General features: G+C 32.8%; 1 protein-coding gene across 4 annotated transcripts; it reads right to left on the bottom strand.

Moving 5' to 3' along the window:
• Positions 1-11172: 11172 nt before the first annotated feature.
• Positions 11173-16265, bottom strand: LOC18033126. 4 transcript variants are annotated; one of them, XM_024191822.1, is made up of 14 exons: positions 15947-16017; positions 15497-15573; positions 15063-15274; positions 14901-14951; positions 14582-14712; positions 14384-14500; positions 14142-14261; positions 13622-13704; positions 13238-13401; positions 12560-12613; positions 12182-12291; positions 11692-11805; positions 11472-11597; positions 11173-11380 (listed from the first exon to the last, which is right to left on the bottom strand). In XM_024191822.1, the coding sequence occupies exons 3-14, from the start codon at positions 15237-15239 to the stop codon at positions 11350-11352; spliced, it is 1278 nt and encodes a 425-aa protein (XP_024047590.1). In that variant the 5' UTR covers positions 15240-15274; positions 15497-15573; positions 15947-16017; the 3' UTR covers positions 11173-11349. The 4 variants fall into 4 exon arrangements, with proteins under 4 accessions (XP_024047590.1, XP_024047582.1, XP_024047584.1 ...); XM_024191814.1 differs by lacking the exon at positions 15497-15573 and having other exon boundaries at positions 15887-16248; XM_024191816.1 differs by lacking the exon at positions 15497-15573 and having other exon boundaries at positions 15947-16248.
• Between the last annotated feature and the right edge of the window lie 239 nt (positions 16266-16504).

Genomic DNA, 16504 nt, shown 5'->3' with positions numbered 1-16504 from the left:
TTCACCTACAATGGGTTTCTTATTTTTTATCTTCTGCAGCTGAAAAAATTGAACCTTTTTTAGAAAAATTTAAAACGACTTGGACTCGAATCCTTCTTCGTCTGCAACCGTGAAGATATAAAAATTCTTCCGCTAACAGTCAAACGAGAAAGACAATACCAAAATTACCCAGATAGTCTTCGCCTTTTTACCATATTTACTCGAATGCCATTTTCACTTATATGACCAACATAACCTTTGGCATGATCCTGTGCTTCTCTTGCAACTTACTTCAAAAAATTCTAATCACCGTCTGGTTCATCATCCTTCATCCATGATTTGATCATAAATAGGCTAAGCGAAGAAGGTGCACAAATGATAAAAATACACGTGGATGTAGGGTTAACTGAGAATTAAATACATGGCATGGTTCCCAATTCCTCAATTTTGAATGCGTGAAATAGGGAAAATAAATATACAAGCTAGCCAATACCTCAAGGTGATTCAATGCCATGTGCTTTATCATATGGTGATCTGATCTTTGGATTAATATATAATAATGCAATTCATGGAAAAGGCAAAAATATACTTTTTTTTTTAAGAGAACTATTGCTCATGATATTTATACCATACAAATTACTGAGCGCAGTTTTTATCAACTCTGATATGACACCGCTCTAATTTTTTAACCCTCTCAAATATTCGAGGGACGCCCAACTCTCATACTGTGAGAAAGATTGCTTTCATTCAAGCTCTGAAACTCCAAAGAAGAAAATTTAAATTAAACTCATGCAATGCGTTTGCAGGGGCTCGAACCACTTCCCTCACAAATAAAACGTCACCTGACCCAAGTGGTTAAAAAAATATAATTATAATAACAACAATAATCTAGCGTATAGTCACGAAGTTACTTTTTGTTGTGACTAATAAAATGCTTGGAATCCAAGCATGCAATGTCAAATGACGAGGGTTCGTTCATAAATAATAACACATGCCTTAAGTACCAACTCACCTAGATTTAGTCAATTTATGCACATAAAACCTTTAAAGGTAAGAAAATGGGTTATAAGAAGATCGCTATCATCTTATGAAATCTTTGTGAAGATACTGACAACTGGTTTGACTTTCTTGTACAAGAAACTTGTTAATCACTTCATGTCACCCTAAAGTTTTTTTCAGTTTAAATTTTGAGCTTATCTCTAATGGGTATGTCTTATTAGTTAATTTTATTCACTAATTAATAATAATGTTATCGTAAATATATATATATAAGCCTTTAAAGATTGAGAATTTGGGCATGGTCGGTCGAGTTGGATTTTTTTTTCTTTTCTTTTTTTTTTAAAGAATTTCAACTTGGCTATCTACAAAGCTTGTTTTGTCTGCAATTGGTCGGTTGATCCCATCACTCTTGTGATTATTTTGTCCCGAAAAAAGGTCTTTTTCTAGCAAATGGGAAGAAATTGTCAAAAAAAGTTTTGTGAGAGTGAGACAGAAGCTTCCATTGGCGACCAGCTCAAAATGAAAATATATAGGAGCCTCTCTTCTATTTAATTTTCAAATTATTTATAGATAAGGTCAATGTCTTACAAATTAAAACGCAATTAATTTGATAGGTTGTAGCGTCGATCCGAACAGCAATGCCAAGTTCCCATCGAGCTTGTTCTCATCACATTTGGAATGTGGTGGCTCATATCAATTCAATGGTTAATTTTTCAAGTTCATTGGAGTAATTTAATAGACGGTTGTTAGTTTTTCTCCACTCAAATCAATATATAATACTTATTTTTTATTTTTTTTATTTGTAGTAGCCAATAATTCTCTTGGCACCATAATTTTGTAGTATTGTTTTTACTTTCAAATAGATTTTTATTCATATTTATTATTAATTAAATAAATCATATAAATAAAAATCAAAATTCTAAATACTAAAAATAAGAAAAATATAGGTTTTCGTGTGAATAAAAATATTAATAGTAAGATCATTTTCCTATACTTTTTATTATTTTTAATTTTTTTTCTTATAATGATTATATATTCTATATTTCCAAGATAAAATATCAAGTAAATGAACCATTTATTTATTTTTTTCTTCAATTTTTTTTTTGTGCTAGAAGGATTAGTAGTTATTATAAAAACAGTAAAGGGTAAGTGACATATATGATTTTAATAGGGATAAACTGGTAATCTCTCTAATTTAATTTCTTTTGCAGTCTACATTATTATGGGCTTATTTGGGATTGCTTTTGAGAAGCTTGAACGATTTTGAAAAGCTAAAAGCTAATTTTTGTGTTTAATATATTTTTCGAAAAATCATTTTTGGCCAAATCACCACCATCTTACAACTAAGAATGGTAATTTTTCCTATTGGGATGAGATTCTACGAGATCTCGTCCCGTTTGGAATGAGATTGTGACATATTTTTACATCCCAAATTAAAATGGGATGTGATAAAGACAAAAAAAAATAAGTCATGTCTATATTTGTGAGACAAGGAGAGTACCAACTATAAAATCATGTCTCATCATGTATATCCCATTAATAATATAATTTAAGACTATTCGAAGTTTTTAATTATTTTATAAGTTTAACTTAAGTAAAGTTCAAATTTGAAAAGTAAATGCTAAAATTAAATAATAAAAGTAATATAATTAGAAAGTGAAGTGTTAGCCAAAAGGCACAATTAAAATTAATTTTTTATTTTTTTTTGGTTCAAAATATAAGTTGGTTACTATCTAAATCTATAGTTTTTGAAGCGTAAGTCTTAATATTAATGTGCAATAGAAACAAACAGACAACTAAAAAATGTTAGTCTAAAATTGTATTCGAACATGCATGTAGTCAAATAAAACTGTTATTTGATTATTTTACTTTGTATTTGTTCAAGATAGCTATATTGGATTATAATGAACCTTAAAAGAAAAAAATGTCAAAATTTATTTATTTATATTCGGGATGTTCAGGATCATAGAATGGGACGAGATATTTAATGAGATAGAACTACAAAGAATTTTTGTCCTAGAAAAATAAAGGGATGGGAATGATATATATATTTTTATCCTACTTGCATATACGGGATAGGACTAGAATTGGCAAATCCTGTCTCATCCCATCCCATTGTCAACCCTACTTACAACGTATTTTGAAAAACAGGTAAGAAATGGCTTTATAAAATATAGTCTTGAGATGATATAATAAAATTTTAAAATTATTATTGCTATTACGAATTATATTGAGATAATAAAATATAAAAAAATACTTTAGTTATCAATTATTACATATACACAATTATAATATGTGTGTGCAAATGAAATTTCATTCAATATTATTTTCACTTTAGTTATTTGTATTCTTTTCTTATATTAGTGTAAGAATATGATTTACCTAATATGTACAAGTGCTTTTAAAACCCATAGAACTTTTAAAATAAATTTTACTCAACGTTTAAATTATTCTCTTCACTGATTATTTTTATAGCACAATTACTAATAATTATTTTAAAAATTACAGTATTACTAAGCCGACCCTACATCTAGTTGGGTTATCTAAATTTCATTTTACTTATATTTTCATCTATTAGACTGATTCAATACAATTGCATATATAAGTTTTAAAGTGAATAAACCAACAACTAAGCCATCATCCATTCACGACTATATTGAAAGGATTCAATTAATGGCCGAAAATTTAAGTCAATTTTACTCTAAAAAAGGTTCAAAATTTAAAATTGCAGAAACCATCTATAATATAATTATTTTCTATTGCTTAACTGATACATTTCATCATATTCTTTCAGTAATTATGTGGGCTAGACCTAATCCCCTCTAGGATTATAAAAAGTAAAAATTATTGACCCCTTTTCTTATTACATACATATGTCATATCAACTGGAAATAAAGTCTTTGAGAAAAGCTGGAAATGTTATGATAAATTTGTCAAGTGTTAGTTGTTAACATCATTTTCGCAAAGTATATCAGTGTCTTACACACAATTTTTATTTTAGGAAAAAATTTTCTCAAGGCTGACTTTATAGAAAATTTTGGATTCTTAAGCTATTTTTGTTAAAATTCTCAGTTAATAAATGAGATCAGAGTATCGGATACTGATCAGCAAGTGCCAAAAGCTATCTGATTTTATGGAGATTGGAAGGAAATCCCTTGAATTTAAGATAGATATTATGGAAAATCTGGGGGACGAGATTCTACGATTATTAAAGCCATCAAATTACAAGTTGACTGCCTCAAGTTCTACGTATATTATATAGAATGTGGGCAAGATTTCATTTCTAATTATTTAAGAACATATCTGACTCGTCTTGAGTCCAGCAACATCTGAATTTGGACCATAACAAAACCATATAAAGACTAATTTAATTTTTTTCTCAATGTGTATAATGAAAATAGTAATTAACAACCATTTTATTCCCCAGAAATTTTTGTCAAGCTCTAATCATTTGCCATCATTATTAAGTTACCAATTGATTGCACCTTGGTTTTCCCTCGCAAATCTCCCAGCTCTATAAGCCAAGCATGAATTCACCATTCCATTCCATAGAGAACGAAAGAAATAGAAGCTCACAAACAAACAAAAGAAAAGGAAATGCAAAAAAGAGTCTACACAATTCAGAATATGCAAAAAATGCATGCAAGAGCATTGCAATGCAGCTTGCCAAGTGTCAACAAATCTTCATATTCACAACACATCACTCTTCCTATTCACTTTGCGCTTCCACATATACCCATCTCCTTCTTCATTCGTTTCATATGCCTCTTGCTCTTTACATGTTCATCAAACACTTTCTCATTTCTCACTTGAATATATAGCTTCTCTGTGTCTTGTACTAGCCAGTCTGCTTGGTGAGCCAACCTGTATATGGACTTGTTTTTTTATACGTTTCCTACTTATATATGTGTTTAAATTTTGTTAATTCAGTTGACGCTTATCATTTATGAAACTTCTATGCTATTCTTTTTGGTATCCTTGATAAATTGTTCTAAATTTTGCTTCATAAATAAATGTAGTATAGATTCTTGGGTTGAGATTAAAATTAATGGACAGATTATGAATTAATATCGTTTAATCTTTACACTCTGAGATTTTGATGGGGCTGCGTACTGCTGTAACTTTCTAAAATTTGAGACCCATCTGAGGAAAGAATGCAAATCTCAAGTTGAGTATTTAGTTAGAAATTGATTAGATGGTACATTCATCAATTAAATTATTACTTTGGTATCAAGTATTTATGGCTCGTTTCTGGTAGATTGGAGCTTTTTGTTAGTGCATGAAATAGAAAAAAAGTTATGCTTCATATTTATCTTTAATTAGATATAAGAACTCATTTTTACCAGCAAGCGCGGGAAATTTAGTTTTGAAATTGATGAGAGGATCGCGGTTATTTTGATTTGAAATGAACGGTAGAATGATAGCCACGTCAATATATATGACCCTTTTCTGGTGTAGCTTCGCATTCGTTTTCCTGCTGACTATTCTGCTAAGTAGCTATTACTTGCAAGTTTATAATTGTCACAATCCATATTTATGGAATTGTTTATCCTGGATCTGTACTTGGAAGCAAATATGAGCGACTGTGTGGATGTCTCACAATCTATGAGAGCTAAAAAGGGCAGAAGTTGTTTTCTCAAGGAATTATTTCATATGCCTGGATTAGTTAATCATGTTACTTCACCTTTGTTTGGTTCCAAAAATTGTATATGTATTATCTGCGATTATGTCAGAATGGTTTCCAATACTTCTATATTAACTAGATAATGATATTAATTACTTTTCCTTTCACATTTTATTGTGTCCTCTGTCATTTTGATGAGTTTTCTTTTAGTTAAAAGCACTGACAATGTGTTTGCATATTCCAAATTCATCTTTTCGTCTCATAATGTTTCATGGAAATTTACTAGAATTTTTTTCTATATATGACTAATAATTAACGAATATCAAACATTGGAGAGCTAAGATGTGAAATGCATTGTGGATTATCAAACTCTGGAATGATGATTTGGATGGTGATGAAATTTAGTGATCATTCGTTGAAACATATATTTGTATCAAGTTCTTGGGGTTTTGAGTCTTTTCTGTTTTGGATGAATGCTAAACTATCTCGTTTTTCTGGCAAGTTTTGTTACATTACAGAAGGCTTAGACCGCTAGCCAGATATATCCACGATGCCTCCAACTGCCGCAAACAAGAAGAGGATTGTCATGAAAAGGAAAAGGAAAAGCCTTCCATGGGGAGAAGGTGCATTAAATAGCTATGCCGGTGCTTCATTATCTTTAGATTCCCCAGATCTGAAAGACAATGGCAGTTTGGATAAGCGTCAATACACAATAGGAGAAGATGGGGTGAGCTTTATTTAGTTTCATTTACTGTGTCTCAGAATTTTCGTTTGCAACAAAGCATCAATAAATTTGAAAATTTGTAAGCATATCTATAGCTCCTGGGAAAGTTAAGCAAATGAGTTATAGGAACCTGATTTTAATCTTTCTCTTGGCAGTTACCATTAATGTGCAAAAGAAATAGTTAATGGCTAAGTCATGAGTGATTGTTGGGGTATTCATATTACAGGAGGTTCTCTTTCAAAAAGCAGTTATTCAAGTGTTGAGAAAATTTTTGTTTTCCTATGCATAGCCTATTGCTTTGTGTTTTGTGATGGGCCATCTAGACAGCAAAACTATAACTTCTAACCCTCTTGTTTTTCAGCATTACTATGAGTGCCTAATTTGCTGTAACGGTGGAGAGCTGCTTTGCTGTGACACATGCCCAAACACTTACCATCTCCAATGCCTTACTCCCCCACTTGAGGTATATGCACCACTAATTGTGATTTCCCTTCTCACTTTTGGCATTGAGTTATGTGCTCTGTCTTGCCCTTTGTTTTAACATTATTCTCGATTATGAATTTTGTTATATGCTTCAATTACCTGAAGGACGTTCCACCTGGAAGCTGGAAGTGCCCCAGCTGCTCGGAACTGGAAGATCTTGAAAAACCCATTTCTCATCTTTGGAAGTCTTCTTTTAAAAAAAGCATCTTAGCTAGCAAAGTAAACGTGCCTCTTACTATCTTCATTTTTGAATGCATATCTAAACACAATTCCAAATTCTTGTGCTAATCAAAGTGCATTGGTAGCACTGTTATTAGATAATAAACAAATTTTTCAACAGGTGTAAACACACTTTTTTCTTTTTATTGAACAGCTTGTGATGCAGGTTCGTCATAAAGAATCATCCCAGTCATTTTTTGAGAAAGATGATGTGGAATGTCTAGCAGAAAAACAAACAGTATCCAAGAGAAATACTTTTGGAGATAATGAAGAAGTAATTAGTTCGTCATATATATTACCACTTTTAGATTAATCATTTGGTATCCATAATTGTTGGTCGCTATATCTGTTTCAGTGTTCTACTAAAGATGTTGATGATGGCCAAGGAATTAAGACTAGCATTAAAGTGCATGAACCGAGGATCTGCAGAGGAAGACACAGCAACAAAGAGGCTATGACAGAAAGCAAGGATGTAGATTCAAAAAAGTCAATCAGAGTCCAAGATTCTTCCACAGCAACAAATGCGGTCCATCATGAACCTACTACATCTACTTCCAGGTTACTCAGCCTACCATTAGCACTAATTGGGAATCCAGTAAATGAGCAAGGGGCTGCTGGTAAACAGCTTGCTGAGAACGCTGAAATTTCTATGCCGCATACTGACAAGGACACAACTGACAAACTTTTGATTCTGAGGTAATCTTTAACTTCTGCTATTACTTCTTTAAATTGTTGGCATTTCCTTTACAATGTTCGTTCTAGAGGACGTTAACAAAGTCTACGATCTTGAATTAGAACATATATATATATATATATATATATATAATTATTCTCAGGTATGGGCGCTCTTGTTTTTTTTTAAAACGGACACGCTTTTAAACCGTTCGGTCTAACAAAGTTATTTTTTAATGAATTCCAAAGGCTGTGTGATTTAAAGGAGTTAAAAACTAACTCTCTTAAATCCCGTGGTTTAAAAGCGTGTTCGCATTAAAAAAAAAAGCAGGGCGCCCACATTAGAGAAGCTAGAATCATACTTTGCCTTTGGTTTTCTAATTTCGAAATAAAATCAGGGATGTCATGCTGGAGTCAATGAAAAGCCATGACAAACTGTTGCAGGCAAGTAAAAGTGCCCCCATTCAGAACAGGACTATGGTATGGGCTGTTTCATGGTTTCAGTTGCTCTGATTTCATTTTGTTTACTCTTTTTTACAATGATTATCAATTGTTAGAACCAGGCATGTAACGGGCCATGGGGTTATCACAAGTATACACAAGCAGGACTAGCTCATAAAGAAAAATAGTAAGCTCAGGATTGAATATGGTGACTGGCAATGCTTTTCCAAAGATTTGCATTTTAATTATAAATTTCTTTGAATAGTGTAACACTTCGTTCGAGACAGAAAATGAAGCTGGCTTTGAGGAATATACTTGAGAACTTATCTACATTTTCAAGAACAATTGGAGCTGATTCAGCTGAGCCATATCTTCAACTTTGTATGGGCAGTTTAATTAAAGGTTCTCATGTGCTTGCTTCAAAAAATCATTCTATAGGTTGCATTGCAATTAGACCAGTTTTGGCCGTGAATAAAGCTTCTGGCATAAACTATGCTGGATGTTCATCATCTGCTAAAATGAACAGCCAAGAGATTTTCATCCCACAAGTTTCGTCAAGGATCCAGGTTTTTGCTGGCTATCTCTGCAGATTCTGATGTATCTATGTCCTTATCTTCACATTCAATAACTGACAAACCGTTATTATTTGCAGAGCTTGTACACAGTAGCACAAGGTGCTCTTGCTTATCCTCCTAATGATTCAATATCAACTTTTTCATCAGTCACCTCATTACCCAAAATTTTTGGTAATAACATGACAATGGGGTCAGACAACTCTAGAAAGGAGCTTGGCATGATGGAAGCATGGTCTGAGAAGGAGCTAGATGCTCTCTGGGTTGGTGTTCGCCGACATGGACAAGGTAATTGGGCCTGCATTCTCAGAGATTCGACACTGAAATTTTCAGAACATAGAACTTCAAAAGATCTTTCGGAAAGGTGGGAAAAGGAAGTGCGGCAAATCTCCATGATCGAATCTTCCAGGTCCAGAACCAACTCACTTTTTGGATCATAACTAGATCTTGAATGAAACCAATAAAATCACTACTATCCAAACGTGCATGTTTCAGGAATATTCTGCCCTTGGAACAATGAAGCTTCAACCTCTCGTGGGCCAACGGGGCACTCGAATTCTCTTCCAAATCATATGCAGCAGCGTGACAGCATTGCTGGAAGGCAGTCACAGATTGGCTACAAAGAGATGCTTCATTTCCCAAATGCCACTTCAAGCTTCAACATCCATTCCAAGATGTGGGAGAAATCCTAAAATTCTGTGGATCAAATCCGATCTGAGCTCAACATCCTCGGGTAATATTAGGAAGTCCCTTTTTCTTAATAGTGTAATTAATGACAAATATATGAAATTTTTTTTGCATGCAATCGATTTTTATTAATGAAATGAAAGAATAGTCGTTAATTAACGGTTTCATTAGTATAATTAAGTTTACCTTAAAAATAAATAAATAGATAAATAAAATGGAAACAAAAAAAGAGTTAGCGATCACTTCTTCGCGATCGTCAGGTAATTATTGTAAGTACTCACCATCAGAGGGCATTTACTGGAGCTCATCAACTCATATGGTAAATCAATAATACCAAGGGTAACCGTATGAAATGGAAGAAAACAGGGGCTATTCATAATTAAAAGAAAACAGAAAGGTTTCCCGTCAAGCGTTTTATGCAATTAGTAGTTTATTAGGGGGGGTTGATGAAAAAATAATAGTTTGGTTGGTTAATTTAGTTATTGATCATTCGAAATCTGGAATTTTTATTTTCAATAACGGAAAATACCTGAAATGAAAAATAAGACAGCGTGAAATAATGAAAAGCCCAAAAGAAAATTTTCAACATTTTAATTTGAAGAATATGACTCATGTGCATACAATTAGGTGAATGCAAGTTATGATTTATTTTCATTAATTTACATTTTCATTTAACTAATCATATCGTAATACAATTCTTTATATAAGAGTTTGTTTGTGATGAAATCCTTACTCTCATAAACACGGTTAGTCTTTATATAGATCAATTTATTTTGTTATGAAATTTACAAATTACTACAATAGAGTCTCGATAAACTACTAGCATCTTAATCATGGAAAATCTATTGATTTAGTGAATATTAACATATTGATAAATTAATAATTTACTAAATTTATGAAGATAATATCATGTTCATAATAAGAATTTTTATGTAAGTGTGGTAGTATAATCAAATAATGTAGTGATTCTATCAAGCTACATGGTACAATTCTGATTTGATCTTGATTGAGTGATCAGTCACTTAAATAATCATTTAGTTAGATTGCATGATTGGAACACGATTATATGGTAACTCATTAAAGAAGACTTTTTAGAAGCAATATATTAAGCCAATCTCTCTCTCTTATCTCTCTTAATATAGCACATACAATACAACAATGACTTCTCATATGAAAGGTATAAATAAAAAAGGAACAACAATGACCAATGAAATGTGTAAAGCATCATGTCAATATAACAAGAAAATTATAAGTCCTCACGAGTTTAGTTTCAAATTAGTTATTTATTATTTTATGTATTAATTGGGTCCTCTAGCAAAATAAGATTTTTTGAATATTTATTATCCAATAAATTTATCAAATTATTAATTTACCACATTGGCCTCAAGCTGGGACCAACAAGAATTATTATTTAACTAAGGTTATCAATTTATCAAGTATTAATTTAACGAGATTCTATTATACTAAGATAAATAAATTTTATAGTTTAAATAGTTATTTCTAATCAATTTTTTTTCCCTTTTTTCATTTGGGGATTCAATTATTTCTTTCAGCAAAATTCTTTAAAAGGGAATAAGTATACAATTTTATTGGTAATATATATAAAATGGTCGATCAAGATAGCGTAATTAACTCAAAATCTTATTTTTTTCTCCGGCTATCAAGTATGCCATTTAAACTCACCAAAACTCAGGTAGAATTCCAAAATCTTTCCCTGAAAAAAATAAAATAAAAAAAAAAGGAATAATACACTCAAAGAAAATAAACATTTCTTTTTGCTGCTGGATATCTGAAAATATCACTCATACCAAGTTGCCTAGAAACACCATCACGCATTCTAGTTAAGAATGCATTCACACATTTCATTAGCCTTTTGTAATAGTAATAAATCCTGTGAAATGCTGAGCTAAAAATCCATATTAAAACTGTGCAGATTCTACTTCAACAGCTCACAATATGGCGCAGGTCGATTGAATCTTACTGTAAGAACGATCAAATTTATTCGTCAGTCATAAAGCCGATGTTTCATTCTCTTTTGTTAATCTATAAGTCTAAAGAATATGTATCAGACCTTTTCGTGGCTTCGTAGTTGCCCAAAGCTTGCTCAAATTTGAGCCAAGAAGGACCAGTTTCTTGAAGATTCACATTCTTAGGCCCTTCGAGATATGCCTGAACAACAAACTGTGGAGTTCTTTCCCTGTGATGCCAACATGAGATTTATCAGGGATTCAGGGTTATCAACTTATTCAACAAATACTTCTATGAAAATTTCTACTGTGGAATATACGTACTTCCCTTCATATTCTGATAGATAGGACAAATAGGCAGCACCAAAGTACATGGACACAAATGGTTTAGTTAGATCATCTGCAGAATCAACTTTGTAAGCTCTGTAGCCCAACTCCCTGGACAGAGCAAAGAAAATTTATACATGCTTCAGCATTCCGAACAATTTTAACCTCAAAAAAGGTGATCGTTGAATTAAGAATCAAATAATTTCTAACAGCATTTGAAGAATTCGTAATTTTTCTGGTGCAGTGACACAGTGACTTCAGAGGACCGATAAAATATGTTCGGAGATTAATGTAGCAGACATACAAGGATTAGTGAATATAAAATGATTACTTTTGTCTTGATTAAAATGAACTTGGTGGTGACTCCATAGCCTCATAAAAAGCTAAACTTTTTCTTTTTTTCTTTTTTTCCAGACTTCCTCTTTGTATACTCCTTTTTGACAATTTGTAACTGAGAAAAAATGTTTTCGATTTATTACAGACTTACATGTAAATCCAGAAAGCTGTAGAGTAATCGATTCCCATTAAGCCAATTCGCGGTGAAACACCATTCACAAAACGCATGCTAACCATCTCAGCAATAGCACAAAGATATGTCTGTAAAAGCAAGCAGTCCGAATTACAAAAGAAATTATGTGGAGCAGAAATTACAAATCCATTAGACTAAAAATTCTGGTAGGCAGAGTCTCAGAAAACTAGAGAACTCGGCTGTATGAATGTTAAGTCAAACTTAGATGAAAAGTCAAGCAAGTAGAATAGCTTCACAGTTTTACTTGTACTATTGGAGTGCAGGTTCATAGCAGTAGTTTGATATTCAACTTATCATGAAACAAGTAGCTTTTCTCTAATCAAACTGTATACTTACAGGTTTAACACCCTTGGTACTGAAGTACTTTGAAAGAATGATTTCTGCTACTGCCTGCAAGAAGACATCATTATCATTTATTTGAAATTTGAGGATGCAATGTTCGACATTCAAATAAGTGTTACTAAACAAAAAATTGCAGTTGTTTAATTGAATTGAGACCTTTATATCATAAAATGCAGGTAATACGGGACTACAATGCAATACTTTTCTGTTAGAAGCATTATAAATTTCTTAATAGCTTGAATTTTGAAAAAGTTTACAAAAATGATCAATCGCTTGTATAAAATTTTGTTACAGAAGAAAGGGTAAAAATCCCACATTGCTTTAAATATGTTCCTATTGCAACCAAGGGGCAAGGGCATTAAATAATAAATCTGGAACTAGACTGTTATCAGTGAACGCATTGTAAATAAACTACTTTTACTTTTTCAAGGCATCAGACAATCAAAATGAACCAAGTCCAATATTTTTTATGTACATTATACAACTCGTCAGGATAAGAGCTAATGCAAAAATAATATTCAATTTCCAACAATTCAAGCACAATAAATCAATGAAATTCTGGTAGTTTGTTGTCATTATAGATCTCTCATCTCAAGGAAGGTTTCATGGACATACATCGCCAAGGTAGGAGTTAACATTAATACATTAATTTTCATCGAGATCGTTTTGTACCTTCAATTCTACTCGGGAAAGATAGGATCTCTTCTTTGCATCATGTGAAAATCGCACTTTTCCCCTTTTTTCTCCAGATCTTGTCCACTCTTTAACAACATCAGGATGAGCCCACATCTGTTCCATGTCTTCAGGAGTCGTTATAGAGTCCCAATACTCAGTACCTGCAGCTCATTCGATAAAAAAGAAGGAAAATCAGCTCAGCTGAAAATACAGTCTATGCTAATGACGAACTTTCTACACACTGTTCACTTGATTCCATGTCTTTAGGCTCACAATTCACTTGATTCCATTTTATTGGCTTATAAAATGGACTGAAAATGATCCATAATGGAATATTGGTGCCATGAAAATAAGCTTCTACGTAACAGGAAAAAGAACAACCTGAGCTTTCTGAAGCACCTGCATGTACAGGTGGAGGAGCACCAGAAGCATTAGCTGGCGAAGGACCATCATCAAAGAATTTTCTGAGCAACAAAAATAAAATGGTAATAAATTTTAAAAATCAAAATTGATAGGGAAACAAAGCATAAACTCTGGGTTATTTCATAGCAATGCAGTAAAATGGAGAAGATCTATTGGAACACTAAAAATCGAGAGATGCCAGCATGGTATCTTTAAGAGAACAATTGAATGTCGACGTTCATTTCACATCGTGTCAAATCAATAATCAATAATTTGAAAATTCAATCATTCAAAAAATTCCTTGCTTTGAACAAAATAATATAAATGAAGAACATAACATAAGAAGGAAGGACATGACAAAACAATCAATTAAGATGGACATGATCACTCAATACATTGACAAATTTCTTAATGCACTCCTTCTTTCCAGATTAGTTCATTAAAACACCAATGCTAAAACATCGAAGGAAAAATTATTGTCTAGAAGAGAAAGAACCACCTTGATGGAAGGCTTTCTTTCACTGATATATAGCTCTTCCAATATGGCAAAGTCGATTTGTGAGTTGCCTTTTTCGTACCACCTTTATAGGCCCTAATAACAAATTCTTCGGTTCTTTCTCTGCAAATGAATTATCTTAAATCAATACTTCAGCACCAACGAAACAGGTTAGTTATGTTAATCAATAGGGAAGAAGATGTTTCTCAAGGGAAAACAGAGGGCCTACATTTCTAATAACTTACTTGTCCTGAAAGGTTGATAGCCATTTAAGGTAAGCAGCTCCAAAATATATACTAACGAGAGGCCTGAATAGAAGGTCTGGATTCTGCTCTACATCATATAATCGGTAACCCATCTCACTGAAAGCAATTTGCAGTCAAACTTTAACTCTTAATAAAAAGGGTAATGATCAAAAGAGGGGCAGAGCATTGAGCTAGTACCTAAACAGCCACACTGCATTCTTATGAGTGATTTGCATGAGGCCTACTTTAGCCTCCTTAGACTTTTTGTCATACCGAACGGCAAGGAGTTGTCTGTCACTTTCAAGTTCAGCAATAGCACAAATCATGTCCTGCAGAGAGAGTATAAGGTTGTCAAACTTGAAAATCTCACCAAGGAAAAGCAATTTACCTTGATTATCAGGTGAATCAGAGCATATGAACACTGTGTGCATAATTACACATTTCTTTATGTAATCATGTGCGATCTAGAAACAGAAACCAAATAAATTAGTTTCATTTGCTGTTCAGTAAGACTAACTGGATCTATTTGCGAGCGAAAATGTCTTCGGACTACAATATAAGCCACAGCCTGAAAGAAAACACCACCATGTGATGAAGGACAAGTTAGATATATAACAATAGTGAAAACCATTTATAAACATAAATTGGCAATTAAAAAAAATATATATTTAACATTTACCCTCATCTCAGTCTGTGTCAAATAAGGCTGTCCATCAGGATCCCTTGAGAGATGAACTTTCTGTCCTCTATCCTCTCCAGCATCTATCCATTCCGTGCTGACTTCAACTTCCTTCCACATTTCCTTCAAATCCTCAGCTTCAATACAATCATCCCAATACTTGAAGCTGACCACCATCCTTGCAAATTGTTCTTGATCACTTCTTATAGCATCTACATATCAATCAAAAAGAGAAAAAAAAAACATGAAATTCAATCCCACTGCATTAATTGCTTCAAGCACAATTAACCAAATAGAATCTTTTACTCAAATTGGTGACAATCCCCAGCGGAAAAAAAGATTAAATGGATTCTGATGTTGTGAATCTATATTTACATTTCTAATTTCACAAATTTTACTAGTCTTATTTTTCTTCTTGACAATCCCCTTCTTACCTATGTGAGCGAGATTTGAAGCCTAATCACACGTGATCACATGTATCTCCACGAGAAATTTTATCTGCTAAACCAAACTAACATCCACGAAAATAAATTTTACTGGTTAAACCAGCTAACATGGATTCTGTCATATTAAATTAGGAACCCAAGTGATTATAAGTATATCAGTATAAGTCTCATATAATATGAGTTTTCATCTAAGCAATACTCTCATATAATTCCAAAAAAAAAAAAAAAAAAGAACCCAACTGATTTTATTAATTCAAATACTAAATGCACACAAAAGTCAAAATATATTAAACAAAAGAAACAAAAATAAATTCCCTAATATCACAAAGTACTGCAAAAATTCCAAAGCGAAAAGTTAAAGGACAGAAACCCACGTACATGCATGCAAATATAAAGATAAAACGACGGCGTAAATGGAGAGAAGAGTCGGGTACGTACGTAGGTCAGAGGAAAGAGGAAATGGGGAATGGGAATGGGAATGAATGTCTCTCTCTGTGCGCAGTTTGTTGTTGTGGGGGGGAATGGAAAATGAAATGAGAAACTGAAGCCAAACAGAAAGGAGAAAAAGGCAAGGGGAGAGGCCAATTGGAATGGCTGCATTAGAGTGTGACACGTGTCGTGCCACGCCTGAAACAGGTATGTCTGCAAATTCGGCAAGTATTTTAGTAATACAGCTGCGGCCTGGCGGTCTCGGTGTTTCTGTGCACCTCGTTGTTCCTTGACCACTGATCTTGTTTGCCATTTTTAGATTATTAGGTCAAAGTCAAATATTGCTTGTTGACCAAATTGTAGGATCTTGATCTATTGGCATGCAAAATAAATCATTTCCATATTTTTGCCAGAAAATTAAAGTGCTTAACATGTACCAAAAACTTGGAATATACTCATAAAATCTTGAATATCTTTGATTCCAATCCTTATTAACAATTGGGTTGGTAATTTGTGGTAATTAGTGTGTTTGGATTAATCTGAAATGACGTATTAGTAAATTGGGTA

Source organism: Citrus clementina, unplaced genomic scaffold (genome assembly GCF_000493195.1).
Source record: "Citrus clementina cultivar Clemenules unplaced genomic scaffold, Citrus_clementina_v1.0 scaffold_9, whole genome shotgun sequence".
NCBI lineage: Eukaryota > Viridiplantae > Streptophyta > Magnoliopsida > Sapindales > Rutaceae > Citrus > Citrus x clementina.
The sequence above is the reverse complement of the archived record's forward strand: the minus strand, read 5'-3'. Positions and strand labels throughout refer to the sequence as shown.